General features: G+C 45.1%; 3 protein-coding genes across 5 annotated transcripts; 2 read left to right on the top strand and 1 right to left on the bottom strand.

Annotated features, from left to right (window-relative positions):
• Positions 1-4,599, bottom strand: LOC4329515 (adenylyltransferase and sulfurtransferase MOCS3-1). The gene is made up of 11 exons (XM_015767830.3): positions 4,262-4,599; positions 4,083-4,175; positions 3,787-3,842; positions 3,482-3,546; positions 3,281-3,355; positions 3,110-3,188; positions 2,864-2,902; positions 2,673-2,781; positions 2,041-2,159; positions 1,092-1,211; positions 1-647 (listed from the first exon to the last, which is right to left on the bottom strand). Exons 1-11 carry the CDS (start codon positions 4,539-4,541, stop codon positions 261-263), a joined length of 1,422 nt encoding a protein of 473 aa, XP_015623316.1. The 5' UTR covers positions 4,542-4,599; the 3' UTR covers positions 1-260.
• Positions 4,600-10,006: 5,407 nt separating this feature from the next.
• Positions 10,007-10,773, top strand: LOC4329514 (uncharacterized). The gene has a single exon (XM_015768541.3). It carries the CDS (start codon positions 10,175-10,177, stop codon positions 10,499-10,501), a length of 327 nt encoding a protein of 108 aa, XP_015624027.1. The 5' UTR covers positions 10,007-10,174; the 3' UTR covers positions 10,502-10,773.
• A 6,309-nt stretch (positions 10,774-17,082) lies between these two features.
• Positions 17,083-20,258, top strand: LOC4329512 (WD repeat-containing protein LWD1). Of its 3 annotated transcripts, none has more exons than XM_066307447.1 (3): positions 17,083-18,561; positions 19,954-20,037; positions 20,146-20,258. In XM_066307447.1, exon 1 carries the CDS (start codon positions 17,257-17,259, stop codon positions 18,490-18,492), a length of 1,236 nt encoding a protein of 411 aa, XP_066163544.1. In that variant the 5' UTR covers positions 17,083-17,256; the 3' UTR covers positions 18,493-18,561; positions 19,954-20,037; positions 20,146-20,258. The 3 variants fall into 3 exon arrangements, with proteins under 3 accessions (XP_066163544.1, XP_066163543.1, XP_015627230.1); XM_066307446.1 differs by having other exon boundaries at positions 20,143-20,258; XM_015771744.3 differs by lacking the exons at positions 19,954-20,037; positions 20,146-20,258 and adding an exon at positions 18,887-19,346.

The raw sequence follows: 20,258 nt of genomic DNA, 5'->3' as shown, positions 1-20,258 counted from the left end.
TTTTTGTGGATATATTATACTCCATTTCGCTCATTATGGAATTTATTACTAGTTCAAAATATTTGATAAAAAAGTTCAGCCTTAAGCCATATTGCTCCGTCAATTAACATGTCATCCCAAACCACTCTATTAGGGTGGTCAAGGATGAAAAGTTAACGGTTCTATATTTTACATACTCATGACAAGCCAGTAAAAATCTCGTGTCAGATTTAAAAATTGAGCATGTAATCTCAAATGTGACTACCACTATATCCATTTCACTAGTACACGGGGAAATCAGGGTCTACATCTTGTGCCCAGGACTGCAAGCCACCGATTATGTCCTTTGCAGAAAGAAACCCCTTCTCCCGTAGAAGCTGAACGGCTATTTGCGAGTCATTGCCTCTTCGGCAAACAACATAAAGGGAAGGCGGTTTGTCTGATGAGGAGGCGTCCGTCGTGTCCTTCAACGAGGTCTCGAGCATCTGAAGCTTCTCCTCCAACTCGGAGAGCGGGATGTTCAGAGATTGAGAAACAGAAGCAATTTGGAAGTGATGTGCAGGTCGTACATCCAACAGAAGATGGCGTTCACCATTATCAACAAGCCTTTTGTATTCTTTACAAGTGACACGGGCACTTCCTGGAAGTATGTCCAAACTTGGAGCTGACTGCATAGAACGCAACAGCAAGTGAAATGGCATAAAACTTTAATGTTTTTCTTTCTTTCAGATAACTTAAAATTTATGCACTCCATTCCAGAACATGAATTTTAGATGTTATATTGAAATTCATTCACTTTTTACCCCATTCCAATCTCCTAATTGCATAATCCGAATCAGGCTGTAGAGAGGTGTTAGTGGTATCCACTAAAATGGCCTCGCTCCATATTTCTGTATTAGACTAACGATTAGCTAAATTTTCCTAGTAGGGAAACTCACTTTATTTACATTACAACATACAATATCCAAAGGACTTGCTAACCAGACAGGTAGTATTTAAGTTCAGCTGTTGATCAGATTAGACAGACAGCATTCCTTTTTCAATTCAGTGATACATACAGAATGCTAATGATAAATAATATAAATTGTGAAGTCAATGATCTGGAGACATACCTTATCAGACATTGGAGACTGCGTGAAGTTCTCATAATCAAACTTCTGAAAATCATCTTGAGTAAAAGCTGAATTTTCTCCACAAACCGTGCAAACAGTCGAGCTTCCTCGAATCTTGACCTGCAGAAATATGTAAGTTTCAGTAATGAACTTCATGAAGAGAGTGAAGGAAACAGAATTAACTTTGTATTTTGTGCAGAAGAAAAACAGAAACAGAGAATATAAAAAAAGCATAGATAAGTTATTCCCAGTAAATTGGTCCTAAAGCAAAGGTTTCAACATCATTAGTACTTAAAATGCTGACAAAAATACAAGGAGTTAGCAAAATTAGTAAAACTATCTTAATGTTCATAATCCATTTCCGTAACAAACCATCTGCACTAACCAAAAATCCAGTTTTTCTATGTTATAAATTGGGTACAGATAACAAAATCTGAACTGCATGAACACAACCAAGACAGACTATTCCCTGAACTGAGTGATGCTGAGAATGATCTTGTTACAACATATACCACAGATATTACATATTATTTTGAAGGCCATTTTCAAGATTGGAGTCAGAGAACACAGGTTGCCATATGAGGTTAACCCACTTGGTATATTGTAATTACAGCTAGTAGACTGCTGCTAAGATAAAAGATACGAGAGAGACTACGTGCGCCCATTGACTGTGATGCACTCATGCACAGTTGCTAAAATAGCTAATACATGCATTGACATGTCATGTTTAAACTATGGTATGATGTAGCATGATGAATGAGCAGGCAGGTCACAGTGCGAGGTACATTGTCGAATTTCATCAAGATAACATGAAGATATGCAATTTCTCGTTAAACTGCCTAATGTGTGAATATCTTGTTCAAGTAGCAACCAAATTGATGCATGGTATAATAGTGTAGTACAGGAAATAGAAAGCAACACAAGACATATCTGGAGTCAAGTGGCATACAATTCTGATACGAGCAGATAGAGCGTCAAAGAGTAGCATTCTTCCACTTAGGGGTTCACCAACATCAGTAGCAACCTTTATAGCCTCTAGAGCTTGCAGGCAGCCAATCACTCCGGGAACTGTAGGTCAACAAAGAGTAGTTAGTTTACTAGTGCAAAATTATCTACAGAAAAGATGGAATCAAGGGATGAAGTTTATGCCATCTTATTCAGTACAATGTCTTCATACTCACAGTATGATATGCATATTCTACCTATAACAGAAACAATATTTGTAGCCAGCCAACCTAGGCTGTACGGAGAAGTAGGTTCAGGTGCATAGGTGGGAATGACCAAAATTTCAATTTGTATACTATGAGCAAGTAATTCATGTTTTTACAATTTACCAAAGGATAAGAAAATGTATGCACTTAAGTAAAGTTTACAAATATTCTAACTGATGTTTCACTTCCTATAAAGTGATTGTTCATTTGTATGGTCAGAAGCATCAGTAACTATGAAAACAAAGAAGCTTGTGTATGTGGTTCAAGCCTTGAACAAAATTTAAAATAAATATTCTAACTTATGTTTCCCCTTCTGGGAAGTTATTGTTATGACCAAGAAGCACTCGTTAATATTTTACTCAGTACTTACCAACCCCAAGAACTCCACTGTCTGAGCATCTCTGGCAGGCTGCCACTGGTGGTGGATTTGGGAAAAGGCATCGATAGCATGGACTTCCATTATGATGATAAACAGTCAACTGTTAGAGAAGTCAGTGCATGAATAAAAAAAGAATAAAGTGAACTACAAGAATGAAGATTATCAGGAGTAATGAGATTTACCTGTCCTTCCAAACCTAAGGCTGCACCAGATATAAGAGGCTGCACATAATTTATTAAAAAGATCAGTATTTCATCAATGAAACCATGGTAAGTGAAATAAACATAAGTTATTTTAGTTGTTAGTACACAACAGCTCAGTATCTTGACTGAAACTCACTAAATTACATGCTAAGATGAAAATTGGTATTCCCCTGATGAACATTTGAAGTATTGACTGCATTATTTACCTCGGAAGCAAGAATTTACCTTATTCAGCAACACACAACAGTCACTGATCATGTATCGAGTAGGAAGATTGTCCGTGGCATCTACAACTATATCATATCTGTGATTGATCCATCAGTGGAAAAAAAAATTCAGTAAACTCTAAAAGGCACAATATATTGTCTCAAGACACTTAATGTTTCGATAGCATACTTTCTCACGATTTCCAAAGCATTGGAAGGTTTCAAAGTATGATGGTACTCCATCACGTTGATAGACGAATTAATCCTGAACAGAAATAGCATATTGACATTACAGAAGCAGTAGCCTCAATATGAAAGATCTTCTTTGAACCATAAATATTTCAATGGATGGACTATATAACGACAATCTGTTAAAAATACAGATGCTTACTCACGGCAGGCGTCAGCCGCTGACTTCACCTTTGATTTCCCAACAAATGCTTCTTTGTGGATTATCTGAGAGGACATTCAAGGGGAAAAAAAAAACAGAGAACGACATGCCACGTGAATTTTCGAGAACAAAATGACCCACTGTTGAGTGATTATGAAGTTGCTAGCTAGAAAGTGAATACAAATTATGTTCCTACGGTTATCAATCAGTAATCAAACATCATTCAAATAATTCAGAAGGGAAAATAATGAAAGTATTAGAGAACAGAAGATACATGGACAAAATACACGCCAAATTATCTGTACCTGTCGGTGAAGGTTATTAAGCTCAACATCATCTCCATCAACAATGCCCAAGCAACCTAGGAAGACAGAAGGTTGCAAGAAAGCAATGAATTACCTACTCCAAGAAAGTCAAGGACCATCACAAGTAATCCATCTAATCCCACCGTCAGCTAGCTATACAAACATGATTAGTTCTTCTCAACAAGGAGAATAATTGGAGCACATTGAAATTCAGAACAATCTAACTGCTTCCTTATAAAACTAAAACCAATTAGCCAAGAACAGCTTCAGTAACAACCAACAAGAAGTAACATTACCAACACCACAAGCTGCTAGGTACAGTGCCACGGGCGAGCCCAATCCTCCAGCGCCCACCACCAAAATCGATGACTGCGAGAGCTTACGCTGGCCTGCGACATAGCTAACAAAAAGTCACTAGAGTCTCCACTACGCTGAGGCTACGATAACGCGCCATGTGTGAGCAGCTGAGCTTAACCTTCGACCCCGAAGTCCGGGAGGAGGAGGTGGCGGCTGTACCGGTAGATCATATCGGCCGGGAGGCCATCGGCGGCGGCGAACCCATTCCCACGGCGGCGTATGGGGCACGCGGTGGCGCCGCCACCGCCGCCTCCGCCTCCTGCCCCTGTCCCCGCCGCGTCGCCCTCTCCCGCGGGCGTAGGGCTAGCCCCGAGCTGCGACTCTAGCAGGCGTATGCGGCTATCGAGCTCTTCCCTCTCCGCCCGCAGCCTCTCCAGCTCACCGGCCATCGCCTCCATCCTCTCCCTCCGCCGCCGCCGCCGCCGTCGAGGTTAGTGTTGGAGGGATGAATAGAGTGGAAGAAATTTGCAAATAGCACCCTGAAATATATTCGTATCTTGGTTTGGGCTGTGGGCCTATCCTTGGGCCTTGGAGAGTGCTTACTTGGACTCTTTGGGCCTGCTTAGCAACTCTAGTACTCCAAATCTTTTACTTGTACTTGCTAATAGAATTGCACCTGTAATTTCTTGAGGTACTGCACACAATATCGAGCGAAAATAAAATGCTGCTAGCTCCTTTTTTCCTTCGAAAGACAGTACAAGTGCACTCACAACACATATGAGCACTTCTAAAAGACTGAGGAGGTATATTTTGATAAAGTCGACACATCATTGTCGAGAGATACGCCATCTACCGCTAAAAAATAATTAGCCGTAAATAGAGTATCGATGTCAAATCTAAAATTTGTAACTTGGTGGGCTTGTTCCATCATAAAAAACCTAATCAGTTGACTTACATTCACTTCGTGCTGCTAGCTCTTTTTTTTCCTACAAGGAACAAAATCATGTTGTTTTCATTGTCAAATTGTTGGTTCCCGACGTGTATTTGATACTATATGTTTGTTCCATTGTATCTAAAAAAAGGCACGTACCAGAGCATGAATAATAGTTCGGACAACCTTAGAAAGCGCCAGTAGTGTAGTGATGAAGTCCTTGGTGCTCATAAATATCACGTATATGTGGATGTTTTTAATAGGATTGTCAGAGATGTTGCTAGTCATTGTTTCTTTCTTTAAGAGTTTATTAGGAGGCAATTTCGCGACTATTTAAAGTTATGTGGCATGTACAGTGCGCACACATATTTTTTTTTGAAAATAGTAAGAAAAGATGTCACATAATCTTTTCATGTTATATTTAGACAATATATAATCAACTCACACAGCAACAATCTTCTATCTCCGTTGTCTCTTTCTCTAGTTAAAAGTATCGTGTGATATCTTCTTTCAGATGCTGACATCTGCCCTAAGGTACTATACAGTAGTAGTAGATTTGTTGTCACTTGGGTAAGTAATTCCGTCATGATATAGAACTAAATATTACTTTCATGGTGTGTTTCAGCATATAGCGTAAATGGTACTTTCTTGAAGTAACTTTAGTGTAAAATATATATACCGTACTGGCAAATGCGGACTCGTTGATAATGACTTTCGATTTGAAATCATCTTTGGTCCCTTATCTGAGGGTCAAGTTTGGATCACATTCCTCAAGTATAAAATCAGGTATAACACATTCCTCTATTTCCAAAACTAGGACAAATAATCTCAAGGCAATTTTGGATAGCGATTTCGGCGGACGTGGCACCCAAGTGGTGCACTGACTTGGTATTCATCTGATGTGGTATCTACGTGGCATAACAATTAGAAAAAAATATATAAAAAATAGCAAAACCCACAATCAGTCCCAAGAAAAGAAATAAAAACCAGGGCCCACGTGTCGATCTCCTTCTGCAGCCTCGGCTTCTCCTCCTCCTGCCAGTCTAGCTAGCCTCAGCCTTGACCTCGGTTGGTTGGTCCAGATGGTAGTGCAGTGACGAAGAGAAGTAGGCACGCTAGCGGCGAGCAGCTCCTTACTTGTCAGGGAGGGTCCAAATGCGACCCGTCCTCCTCGCCATTGGCAACCTCGATGCAGCTTCCTCCTCCTCCGATTCAGCCGCCCCTACTCCGAGGCCTCCACTACCACCTTCCTTATCCTCCACAAGCTTCGCCTGGCTTCCTCCTTCTCAACTGCTTCCTCGTCAACGTGTGCACTATCAACAGCTTGAAACCCATTATGTGGAATAAGGGAGCAATCCTCGTCAACGCGTCAATGCCTCAAGGAGATGGTCCACGTCAACAGCTTGAAAACCATCATGTGGAATAGCGGCAAGGAGAACATTGTCACCACGGCCGACCGTGGCGGCTTGCCATTTCAACTTTGATGGCACTAGCCGCTAGAGGAGCAGCGCCATCGAGCCTTCACGATTTGAAGGAAAGGGGAGAAGGATTTGGGGGGAGACATTGGAGCGTCAACATTGATGAGGACGCTTGCTCGCTTGAGTCTAGTGCAAGCTTGACCTCGGTGACAAGGTGGCGCAACCCGAGCTTGACGATGAGGCGGCCCAACCCGTCCCTCTCCCTCGCCTCCAACCTATCCTCCTCAATCGACACGGACAGCCGTGGCCCCCTCCTCGCTGGTTCCCTCGCCTTGAAGAGCTCACTGGCTCCCTCATCTCGCCTCCAACCGACCAACGGAGCCTCCTCCTCGCCAACCGCTCACCGTAGCCACCGCCGGCCACCACCACTGCCATGCCGCCATGCGCGCCAAAGGGAGAGGGAGGAGTTGTGTCGAAGGTAGTCGATAGTGATGACGCTTGAGCTCGACATCTGCCGCTGGCCACATCTGGGAAGGGAGAGGGAAGAAAGGAAAGGTAGTGTCACCAGCTGGAGCCTGGAGGAGAGAGGGGGAGGTGGAGGAGGTGTGGCCCACTACTTTTGTTCTATCTTTTTGTTTGACTAGGGCCCACATATTTTGTTTTATTTTTTTAATGTTGCTTCTAGTGCCACGTCAATGGCACGTGTGGCGAGGACCAAATCAAATGAGCCACGTAGATGTCATATCTAATGAAACTGCCATCCAAATTGCCTTAGGATATTGGTTGTACTGGTTTTGAGAGTTGAGCTTCTTACCTAAAATGAACTTGTTCGTTTCGCATTTCGGCATGTCCTCCACCCCTTTATTCTTTATACTTCTTGTTTAATTATAAGACGTTTAACGTTTCCTTACTGAACAAAAGTAAACATGAAATGGAGAAAAGCTTATACTCCATCCCTTTTTAATAGATAATACCGTTAACTTTTAGAAACACGTTTGATCATTCGTTTTATTTAAAAATTGTATGTATGAGATATAAATTATGTTTAAAGTACTTTTGTGATAAAACAACTCGCAACAAAAAAATGATAATTAAATAATTTTTTAGATATGACGAGTGATCAAACGTGTATTCAAAAGTTAATGCTGCTATCTATTAAAAAAGGAAAAGGATGTAGTAAATGTCTACAGTGAATTTTGGATTTAAGTTGGGTTAGAACACACAGACACAGTGCCGTAAAATAATGAACACTTTGCCATATTCAAGTCCAGATACTGCTACAATATAACCAGGCGTATGCGTATTATATGAAATTATGAAAAGTTGAAAACGAGCTACTTATTGAAAATGCGAAGATTTTAAAATAACCATCGATTAGGTTTGTTGGAAAAAAAAAAGGTCCATGTATATAGCCAGGATCGCTTATATTTGGTGGCCCGACGATGCCTTATGTTTTCCGTATCAAATCCTATTCCAAATCGCACAAATACCTGTTTGCGGTTTGGTTCAGATGCTGTGCTGCTTTCATTTCGCAGCGAAGATTCCTTTCCGGTGTCAATCCAAGCGTCAACTGCTGCAGACAGAAGGCCATGGTTCTCCACTCGCCATGATTCAGATTTTGAGCCTAACGAAAACGGAGGACACGCCTGATTGATCCACCCGAATAATAATAATAATTCTGCGAGGCTGCCACATCATCCATGACCGCATCTTAAGCATTAATCAAAGCCCTAACAGCGGATGGGGACAAGAAACAGCAAACCCTTGATGCTGGCAACCGGATAAGATCGAGTTGGATGGAGAGAGAGAGAGAGAGAGAGAGAGAGAGAGAGAGAGAGAGAGAGAGAGAGAAGCAGCAGTGGTAGTACTTGCTTCCTGTATCCCACAAGAAACAAAGCATCAGATTCCTGAAAGAAAAACATACTACTACTACTATTACCCAGTCAATTTCATATTTTTGTGGAAAAATTTCTTCATGACACTATGGTTATGTTTAGTTCTACACTAAAATTGAAAGTTTGAAGAAATTGGAATAATATGACGGAAAAGTTGGAAGTTTGTGTGTGTAAAAAAGTTCGATTTGACGGAAAAGTTAAAAATTTAAAGAAAAATGTTGGAATTTAAACATGGAAGTTGCTATAAGATTCGGATTTTATCTTCATTTCTGTTAGCATATTTTTCAAATTACTAGACGGTGTGTTCTGTAAAAAAACATTCTATATATAAGTTGCTTTGAAATATCAAATATATCTATTTATCAAATTATTATAATTAAAACTTAATTAATCATGCGTCAACACCTTTCTCATTTTACGTGCGCGAACCTAACCTTTCTCATTCTACATGAGCCAACTTAATCATCAACTTCATCGGTTTCAAACACCACGGTGTACAAATTGCAAATTAGACACCTGATATTTGTGAGTATGACACGTGGGACCCAGGTCCATTAACCAGTGGCACGTGTACTGCCCATTTTCTCCGCATCGCTAGGTGGGTCCGGTGGTTCAGCATCAATGGTTAATTAACTGTCACCGCTTTCTTACCGTCACTAGCTATAGGACAAGTGGCTAAGCTAACCTAAGCACGACAATAATTAACTAGATTTTTCACAATTTGGAGCTTTTAAAATACTTTTTTTTTGCAAATAAACCCCTGAAAAAACTTGTCCTAAAAATTGTCTATTTGGACGCCAGAGTCGCTGGTGCCGTCCTCTTGTCCCCCACCCCTCCTAGAAAAATTTTAATTAGTGTAGAGGAGAGAGATGTACAACTTTTTTTTATCTTTTTGATATATTTTTACACTTAGGAGCACATAACAACCAACCATAGAAAATAGACGAAATATGTAACTTGTAGAATTTTTTAAAGCTCTGTCGAAAAGTTTCTCGCCTCGAAAACACAATCTTACAAGCGGAATTTGGAGATTATAATTTCATCGAACACGGATGTAACTTTTTCTGTAGATGTCCGTGGTTATATTATTTTCCTGATTCTGAGTATGAAAAAATTGCGCCTGTTTTAAGAAATGACACCCAAATATAACTAATAAAATACAAACCCTAACTTTTTTATAGGATGTAAAAGATGTAAAAAAAAGGCTCAAGAGTGTTCGAAATCTAATCTACCTTTTTTTTACTATATGAAAAACCAAAACGAAGAGCAGGGAGAGAGCGCGGGGAGTGGGGGGGGGACTTTTCAGCAGAGCTTTGTAAAATTCTACAAGTCACATATTTTATCCATTTAAGTTTAATTTTTCTATGGTTGGTTCTTGTGTGCTCCTAAGTGTGAAAAAAAAATATCAAAAGAAAATGAGAGAAAGAAAATTGGGGTGGGGGAGGGGGGCGGCGCCAACCACATTGGCGCGCTCCCCCTGCCACCTCAGCGCCGCCCCGCCACAGTGGAAGGAGGCTGGCGCCAGTGACTCTGGCGTCAAAAAATGATTATTTTTTGGATAAGTTTTTTTAGTGACTATTTGCGAAATAAGTTTTTTAAAAGGACTAAATTGTGAAAAATCCAGCAATAATTAATGGAGAAGGGGTCCTATATATTTCGGTGCAGCTTTGTTCAACCCTGCCCTCTCTGCTGTGCTTGCCTCCAAATAATTTTTTCCCCTCCGCTTTTGCTGCCTCGTCTTCTCTAGATCTTAATTACCACGAAATTGCAATGAGCTAGCTCGTGTTTGCGAGTATAGGTAGCTAGGTAGCTAGGCGTAGGGGAGGTTGCCGGAGAGGCAGGGATCGATGGAGGTGTTCATCCACGAGGAGTACGTGCACAAGCGGAGGGAGCAGCGGCGGCGGCGGGGACGGCGGCCGGCGGCGGTAGCGCTGCAGCTGCTGCAGGTACAGTCGTCGTCGACGACGACGAAGCCGGAGAAGAAGGCGGCGGCGGCGGCGGCGGCAGGAGGAAGGCGGCCGCTGGCTCCACTTGCAACGGAGCTTCAGGATAGCCCGTGGGACCTACCGGCCGGCAGCGGCGGCGGCGCGTCACCGTCCGACGCCGCTGGGTCTCCGGCGGCGGCGGCGGCGGCTACCGTCTCCTTCGCGGACCATCTCCTCGGCTACCTCTAGGTGAAGTACAGAGATCGGTTGATTAATTAGCTAGCTATATATGCGTGTTTCCATCGTCTGCCTGTAATTAAGTTGGATCAGGTAATAATAAATCCGTTGGCATGATTTTATTCTTGTCCGAGCTAGCTAGTGTGCTAGTGTGTTCGATTTTTCTGCTTTTTGTAAGCATGAAATTCTCTCGTGCTGCTCAACGTGAGAGTCCCTTGTAGGAGGCACCAATATTTTTGGAGTTGATCAAGTGGAATTAATAGTGGATTATGCTGCGTGATTAATTAAGCTAAGTAGATTAAGATGGGCTCGTGACTTGGTTAATCCTAAATGCACATAGGAAATGGTAAAATACTCACCGCCCAAAACAGGAATGCACATAGGAAATTGCTGAAAATCCTAAATGGGAGAATCAGCAGATCAGAACGACAAGATCCACTTTCCCGTGATTTCTGTGTCACAGTAATGTCATGATCTCACACTACAGGTTTCCCAGATGCGCCTAGGAATTAACAGATGGGCAAAATTTGAAGCAAGAGAGAAGAGAGACATGAGAAGTTGAGAGCTGACGTGCATCTCACCAAACAGGTCCAATTTCAACCGGAAATAAAAATCCTCTATTCAACCAGAAATAAAAATTCTAAGTGCGGTATCCAATGCAAATAATTAAACTTTAAAAGTGTTTATTCCTTACAGATTAAATTTTTATCGTGTTCATGAGCTAAAACTACATGTCCGTAGTGTTGTACATCAAAAGCTACCATATTATTATTATTTTTTAAACATAGTTTTTGCCTGTTGGACTCTGAAACAGATACATGAAATTGACAAAACAAGCGATTTAAACAGCCTTCCATGGTCACAAAACTGATCTTGAAAAAAAAAAGGTCTATTCATTCACTAGGAATGTGTCCATTTCAATGTTTGTCCCGACCTCTTTCTTTGTGACAGCCTTCCCCACGAGGACATGCCCCCCCCCCCACCCCCACGGGGATGCACGCACGGACCAGAAAATTGGTGTTTCACTCAGGTAAGCGCCTGTTTACTTCGTGAAAAGAAAATTTTTGGGTGTCACGTCGAATATTTGACCGGATATCAGAAGGGTTTTTCGGACATGAATGAAAAAACTAATTTCATAACTCGCTTGGAAACCGCGAGACGAATCTTTTGAGCCTAATTAACCCGTCATTAACACATGTGGGTTACTGTAACACTTATGGCTAATCATGGACTAATTAGACTCAAAAGATTCGTGTCACGATTTCCTCTCTAACTGTGCAATTAGTTTTTTCATTTACCTATATTTAATGCTTCATGCATGTGTCCAAAGATTCGATGTGATGTTTTTGGGAAAAAAATTTGGGGAACTAAACAGGGCCTAAAGATTACTCTTATACGTTAGGCCGTGTTTAGTTCTAAAGTTTTTTTCCAAACTTCCAACTTTTTTATCACATCAAAACTTTCCTACACACATAATTTTTCAACTTTTCCATCACATCGTCCCAATTTTAACCAAATTTCCAATTTCAGTGTGAACTAAACACAGCCGTTGGTTTATAATTTTTTTCTGTAACTTTTTATTTTTATTCTTCGAACAGCACCTTTAAAATGTAGATTAATTAAAAAACATACTACTTTCTATCCAAATGGAAAAATTACTCCAGATCACCTTTTACTGAAACAGTGGAAAGTATTTGAAACATCTCAAGTTCACTTCATTACAAGGATGAAAGTATTTTTTTCTCGTATTTTCTCTTTTTTTTACGATTACACGGCATATGCACGCGCAACGCCACATTACACTCACATCCTCATGACTACATCCCCTAGCACACATTCAAGAAACAAAAATCCAACACATCACTAATCTCATTAAAATTTTGTTGAAAGCTCACCTTATTTTGTCCGTGACCTTGGTAACAATAGGTGGTGTGACAAAAGAGTGCATCAACTTTATAACATTTTTTAAGATGTCAGTAAATCATGGACAAATAGTAACACTCTCAACTATACTCCATCCATAACCATAAAAAAAAACTAATACCGGATGTGACACATCCTAGTACTGCAAATCTAAAGCGTCTCACCCAGATTTGTAGTACTAAGATGTATCATATCTTGTACTGGGTTTGTTTTTATTGAACGGAGGGAAAATGTGGCATAAGTCCATAATAAAATCAAATTTCCCATGCAATATGGGACACACCAAAGCACCACTACCTAATCTGCATTTTCTTTTCCTTTTATTTAAGAGAAAATTCCTTGTGTGCCCTTCAAAACTCACCCAATTCCTTCTGTACCCTGAAATTTACTCAATCCTTTCTATGTCCTCCAATTTTTTTTATCCCTTATGTACCCCTACCATTAGGTTTCCTTCAATGGACTGGTTAGTTTGTTTGCAAATGTTCATTGTGCCGTTGAGAATGGAGGAGTTGCTGGAAGCTGAGTGCCTGGTTGGCAGAGAATTTGATAAAGTTTGAAATATTCATGAGTGAATCATAGGTGTGTTTTATGAGACTAAAATAATCAGTGCGTTGAAAATTTAAAATAATTTTCTTCAAACAAATTTAATGCATTGAACTTTTGCTATATCATGTACTAGGGCAATGGATCCTAAAAGGGTACTATGAAAATTTTAAAAATGACTGGACATTATGATCCCATCCATAGAAAACACTGTTAATGCATAATTAACGAATTACTTCATACCATGCGTACAACACATTACCATTTCCATACACAAAAGCGCAATTAACAAACTAAATAAACAAGATAGGAACTGTTTATATCATGAGCATCATTGCCACAACAGTAGTCACCCCAATAGCAAGCAATCCTGGGCATTACGGTGCTATGGTAGCAAAAATCCTGAGCGGGCTTTTCTACGCTGAATTGTTTTCTTGAAGTTCCCAAATTATCTCCTTTATTTTCTACATGCACATTTTTTCAACTACCAAACAGTGCGTATTGTGTAAAAAAAATATACAAAAGTTACTTTGATTATTTTTCAGAAAAAAAATAATACTTAATTAATAATATACTAATAAATCGTTCTAGCTGCGCGTAGTTCCCAACAGCAAGTATCGAACTCAGCCTCTGTGGTGGTCTCCATTGCTCTGCCTGCACGTGCCAATTGCAGCATACCAAGTTAAAGCGAAAGCCGAAACAAGCTTGGATATGAAACAAATTTAGGCACCATGCTTTTAATCTGGAAGCTGAAACAAAACTTTTTTTATGTTGTTGACCTCTTTGCTCTCAGGACACATAAATTTCAGTGCTTGTCAACTTTTGTTTATATTTGGAATAAGTTCATCTAAGGTCCCTTAACTTGTCAACGAATCCGATTTTCGTCCCTCAACCGGAAAACCAGATACAACGGGTCCCTCAACTATCAAAACCGGTGCAAATTAGGTCTCTCGGCGGTTTTGATGGCGGTTTTGGCTGACGTGACGCCTACGTGGCTAATTTGACTTGGTCTTCATCTGATGTGGCATTGATGTGGCGCTTACGTGGCAATTTGATCCGGAAAAATAATAAACTTCGCGGGACCCACATATTAGTTTCACACATAAATTAATAAAGAAATGGTGGGGCCCACGTGGGCCCCCCTCCTTCGTCCTCTTTCCCCACCTCCCCTCTCTTCATCTCTCCCCTCTCCTCGGACATGCGGGAGGCAGCGGCGGAGACCGGCAATGCCGACGGGGCGACGGCGGCACGAAGCCGACGGGGCGGAGTGGGGCAGCGGCGGGCGGACGCGCGCGCCAAGAGGTGGTGGGCTTCTCTTTTGACTTTATTAGTGTTAGGAATAAGTTCATCTGCAGGTAGTAATCCTGACCCTGCATAGATCGATCGTGTGCTGATCAATTACTTCTGCTTCTGATACTGTAATCCTGCGGCGGATCAATTATTTCTTCTCCTGATCTGAGCAATTTGCGCCACGGATCGTCGTCGTGAGCCTGTATCGATCGATCCATTGTGTGCTTGTGTAGTTTTTCACTGGGTTATATTCGTTTTAGGGTTGGAGCGTGCGGTGCAAGAGCTGCCTGCGCCGGCTTCTGTAGTCGCTGCCAAATCCGAAGCTGCTCCTGACCAAGCTGACGACGACGATGATGCCCAAACTGACGACGAGGAGTAGACGTGCGGCAGGAGGACGCCGGCGCACAGCGGCGCGAAGCCAGCGGAGCGGGGCGGTGGCGGCGCGCGAAGCCAGCGGGGAGAGGGCAAGAGATGATAAAATTCACGAAATTTCATTAAATTCAACGAAGCGTGCGTGGAGGGTGGTGGCGCGCTGGAAGACGACGACGACGAGGCTGGCGCTCACCGCTTGGCTCCGCCGCCCCGCCGGCTTCGGGCGCCGCCACTCCGTCCGCGCGTCCGCCCGCCGCTGCACCACTCTGCCCCCTCGGCTGCGCCGCCGCCGCGGGCGTAGCGCCGGCTGCCGGACCTCCCCGGCGCCTGGAGAGAGGAGAACGGAGAGAGATGAAGAGAGGGGAGGTGGAGAAAGAGGCGGAAGGAGGAGGCCGAGAATGACATGTGGGGCCCACGTGGGCACCACCATTTCTTTATTATTTTATGTGTGAAACTGATATGTGGGTCCCGCGAAGTTTATTATTTTTCCGGATCATATTGTCACGTAAGCGCCACGTCAATGCCACATCAGATGAAGACCAAGTCAAATTAGCCACGTAGACGCCACGTCAGCCAAAACCGCCATCAAAACCGTTGAGGGACCTAATCTACACCGGTTTTGATAGTTGAGGGACCCGTTATATCTGGTTTTCCGGTTGAGGGACAAAAATCGGATTCGTTGACAAGTTAAGGGACCTTAGATGAACTTATTCTTTTATATTTACAGAAAAAGAAAATTTCAGTTCCCTTCCCCAAACCCAACCTGCCGAGCCCACATAAGGAAAAAGTACACCGATGGTCCCTCAACTTGTCATCGAGTTACTAAATCGTCATCTAACTACAAAACCAGATATCCAACGTCCCTTAACTAATCGAAACCGGTTACGATAGGTCATTAGGTGGTTTTGACTCTGGTTTTATCCTACGTGGCAGCTGAGTTAGCGTGGGACCCACGTGGGCCCCACCTGTCAGCGTGGCCACATCAGCCTCCTCTCTCTTTTCCCCTCTTCTCTCTCTTTCTCATCTCTCTCCCTTCTCTGCCACCGTCGACTGTCCCACCAGCATGAAGGACGGCTGGAGGGCGCACCAGCGCGTCGCGTACGACGGCGAGGCCAAGAACCTTACCGTCGCGCTCTCCTACGGCGACGCGGCGGCGGCCCGACGGATCCCGTGCTCTGGTACGCCGTCGATCTGATGGAGTACCTCCCCGATGCCGTCGCCGTCGGCTTCTTCGCCGCTACGGGCGAGGCCGCCGAGCTGCAGCAAGTGTAGTACTGGGAGTTCACCACCAGCATCGACCCCAAGGACGTGTGGGTGGTGTTGGGACTCTACAGCTTGCTTCTTGTGCTCGTCGCCATAGGGGTGCTCTGGTTCGTGTCACAATGGAGGAAAGCCGGAGAGCTCGCCGATGGTGACATCTTTGACGAGATGGTGTACGACGAGCTTGCCGACGAGGAGTTCTTCGTGGAGAGCGGGCCGAGGCGGTTCCGGTACAGCGACGCGCGTCCGCATCCAACGCGCGCGCCGGCCGCCGCCAGGTCACCGCCACACCTTCCTCCTCCCCCGCGCGCCGGTCACCGCCACACCTTCCTCCTCCCCTCCGTCTCGCCGCCGCCCGAAACGGCGTCGGCTGGGGCACCCGGCGCCCATGGTGGAGGCGGCTAGATCCGGATTCGCCGTAGCCTCTCAGCCATCGACGGTGGCCGGCGGCGGCGCAGTGCTCGCGCTCGTCCTCCTCCTCGTCCTCCTCGCCGCGGCTGAGTGGTGGCGGCGGCGGAGCCCGAGCCCTAGTGGTGGTGGTGGTGGCAGCGGCCGCAGACCTCGCCGATGGCGAAGAGGCTACGGCAAATCCGAGGCGGCGGCGCCATGCTCGCGCTCGTCCTCCTCCTCGTTCTCCTCGCCGTCGCGGCACGGCGCGGGCGAGGGCCATCGGCTGCCGCCTCGGGCGCAGCAGGAGTACGACGTCACCTCCGCCACCGCCACGGGGCCTTGCGACGCCTACCTCGTGTTCCGCTGCTCCCCACCGCTCTACGCCTCCGCCATCTCCATCTCCAACGTCCTCAACATCACCGCCACCGCCGTCACCGAATCCAACGCCGTCGACCCGGTCACCCCTGTCGCCGCCGACCCCCTCGTCCTCGCGCCCGTTGTCGGCGACCTCATCCCCACCCGCCGGCTAGCTTGCCCGAGAGGAGAGGGAGAGAGAGAGGAGGAAGGGAGAGGAGGGGAAAGAGACGGAGGGGGATGAAGTGGCATTCTGACACGTGGGTCTCACACTGACTCAGCTGTCTCATGTTGCGTTTAGGGGACGATTTTGTAACTCGATGACAAGTAGAGGACCTTCGGTATACTTTTCCCCCCACATAATGCTGGGCCCTTCCTTAGATAGCCCAGGGCAAGCCCGGCCCATAAGCCCAGGCCAGCACAATTACATCGCTACTACTCCCCCTCGTCTCTCCTCTCCCGTCTCCACCCAGTCGTCTCGTCGACCTCGAACTCGAAGCGAAACCCCCAAATCCGCATTCTCCTCTATCTACAAGCCTAGAAAGTATAACCCCCCCCCCCCCCCCCCCCCAAAAATCCGCATCCCCCACCCAATCCCCTCCCCCCAACAACTCGGCTTCGGCGGCGGCGGCGCCATGGGAGGAGGCGGCGCGGGTGGGGACGGCGAGGCGTGGGCGGATCAGGAGCAGGGGAACGGCGGGGGCCGCGGCGGCGGCGGCGGGGAGGCGAAGCGGTCGGAGATCTACACGTACGAGGCCGGGTGGCACATCTACGGCATGAACTGGAGCGTGCGGCGCGACAAGAAGTACCGGCTCGCCATCGCCAGCCTGCTCGAGCAGCACAACAACCACGTCCAGGTGGTCCAGCTCGACGAGTCCTCCGGCGACATCGCCCCCGTCCTCACCTTCGACCACCCCTACCCTCCCACCAAGACCATGTTCGTCCCGGACCCGCACTCCGTCCGCCCCGACCTCCTCGCCACCTCCGCCGACCACCTCCGCATCTGGCGCATCCCCTCCCCGGACGAGGCCGCCGCCGCCGCCGCCGCCAGCTCCAACTCCGGCTCCGTCCGCTGCAACGGCACCGCCTCGCCCGACGTCGAGCTGCGCTGCGAGCTCAACGGCAACCGCAACAGCGACTACTGCGGCCCGCTCACCTCCTTCGACTGGAACGACGCCGACCCCCGCCGCATCGGGACCTCCTCCATCGACACCACCTGCACCATCTGGGACGTCGAGCGGGAGGCCGTCGACACCCAGCTCATTGCCCATGACAAGGAGGTCTACGACATCGCCTGGGGCGGTGCCGGCGTCTTTGCATCCGTCTCCGCCGACGGCTCCGTTCGCGTGTTTGATCTCCGGGACAAGGAGCATTCCACAATTATCTACGAGTCCGGTTCTGGCGGCAGCTCCAATTCGGCAGGTGCAGATGGCGGCGCTGCCTCGCCAACACCGCTGGTTAGGTTAGGGTGGAACAAGCAGGACCCTAGGTACATGGCAACCATCATCATGGATAGCCCCAAGGTGGTCGTGCTTGATATCCGCTACCCAACACTACCGGTGGTCGAGCTCCACCGCCACCATTCGCCCGTCAACGCCATAGCATGGGCGCCACACTCCTCTTGTCACATTTGCACAGCTGGGGATGACTCGCAGGCCCTTATATGGGACCTGTCATCCATGGGCACTGGGAGCAACAATGGTGGCAATGGAAATGGCAATGCTGCAGCTGCTGCGGCAGCTGAGGGCGGTCTTGATCCCATATTGGCGTACACTGCTGGGGCAGAGATTGAGCAGCTCCAATGGTCAGCGACCCAGCCTGACTGGGTCGCTATTGCATTCTCCACTAAACTGCAGATCCTCAGGGTCTGATTTCTTTGTTCCAACCCTGTTAGTAAGGGGACATCGACAAGAACAAAGAAGGCCAGCATGGATAATGAGGTTAGGTGATCAGAGGACATTGTTACTTCAGTCTTATTTATTTTAAGTTGTGCACAGATGATATGCGCGCTGAGTTGGTTCTAGTGATATAATAAATTGTTTCCTACCTAGAAGCTGGAATTGGCAATGAACTGAGCTGTTAGAGTAATTAGCTGCTCTAGGTTTAGTATTGATGTTAATGTGGATTGTAGTTATGTTTGTTGCTTGTTCTCGAATGTCCAGCTCCAGTAGGGCGTAGGTTCACCTCTTGACTTCCATGTTGTATTTTGCACTCGCCGTATATGCACTTATAAGTTATAAGCTTGTGCGTGTTATTTTGTTTCAGATCTACGGTGTTTCTCATGTTGTGCTGTTGAAGTAGAACTAAATGCATGAAACTTGACATGCTATCAAAGCCAAGTGTTCTCGCTATCACCCTGGATGGCACACTTTTAAGAAGATCCTTGTCATGTGGTGAACATATTGGTACTTTCAATTTAGTATGTGCAATCTTCAGAGACCAGTAGTTGCATTGTTATGTCTTCCATTGGTTCACTTCAATTCATATCCTATGGCCTCATTGTTTGTCGTTTTATTAGGTAGAGTTTTAGCCTTTTAGGGTCCGGTACTATGGTTTGCTGGTGTGGGTGGTTTGATAATCTACTGTAGCTTGTAACAGTTATTGATGCCATGTGGTCAAATAGAATCGGCCTTTTTCTGGCTTTCTGTAACAGTTGTAGCTGCAGCAAATGAATAGATGCCCTGAGTTATCCTTCAAAACATAAAATAAAATGAAACCTTGTGTCTTCTGTGAATAGTGCCACAACAATAAGGCCTTGGTGCTTATGGGTGCATCTTTATTAAGTATCATCTTTGGCTTTGTTTTAGTTCTCTTCTAGTGGTGTGTTTCTACTTAGTTGTATTCTTTCTTTTGTGAATATGATAGTTGCACATCTTCCATTGGACAAGTTGGAAAACAACTGAGATGTGTGTGAAGTCACTTAGTGACAAAATGTTTCCCCCATAGGATATCCTTTTGGGAGCCTATTATTTGTATTTGGATTGCATATCATTTTTCACCAACTGTAGAATTTGTTGATTGCTGAAGCATAATATCATCTGGTTGGTGTGTAGCATCAACAATCAAGCAAGTGTGCGTGTGCACCATTATAAAGTTTCCACTTTCCACTATGTAGTATTTGTTTGTTCAAGAAGGGATTGAGAATTGACTTCTTTTCTACTTTGCATGTGCGCGTGATTGTTTTTGGTTGAAATGAGGTTCAAGCAAGTATCAGCTTGCATCTATTTTGTGATTTTGCTTTGCTCCTTCCTGCGCTTGGAGATTTCAAGCACACATCACAAGACACTTGATACTGTAATAATAAGAGTAAGAGCATTTTTGACATCTTATAGATTACCACGTTGCGTGATGGAGATTCAATAATATGATTCTATGCAAGGGTTGGCTACAAGTCTACTGGATTCTGTCGTAGAAAGGTGCTGTACGTGTTCATTCATTTTACAGATTCTGCATCCTTCCTCCACTCCCTTTTACCCCAGTGTCCCTTTCATTCTCAAACTCGAAGCTAACTACTTGTGCAGCAGCCAGAAGATGTGAATGGCTTTTATTTCCAGTGACTTTTCATACCACCATGGCACCATGTTCTATGTTCTAATTGCATAATTGGATGGCCTGTGGGCTGTGGCTGTTGTTTCAA

The sequence above is a fragment of the Oryza sativa genome, chromosome 2, assembly GCF_034140825.1.
Source record: "Oryza sativa Japonica Group chromosome 2, ASM3414082v1".
Lineage (NCBI taxonomy): Eukaryota > Viridiplantae > Streptophyta > Magnoliopsida > Poales > Poaceae > Oryza > Oryza sativa.
Note: the sequence above shows the minus strand (reverse complement) of the source record. Positions and strands in the feature narration are given on the sequence as shown.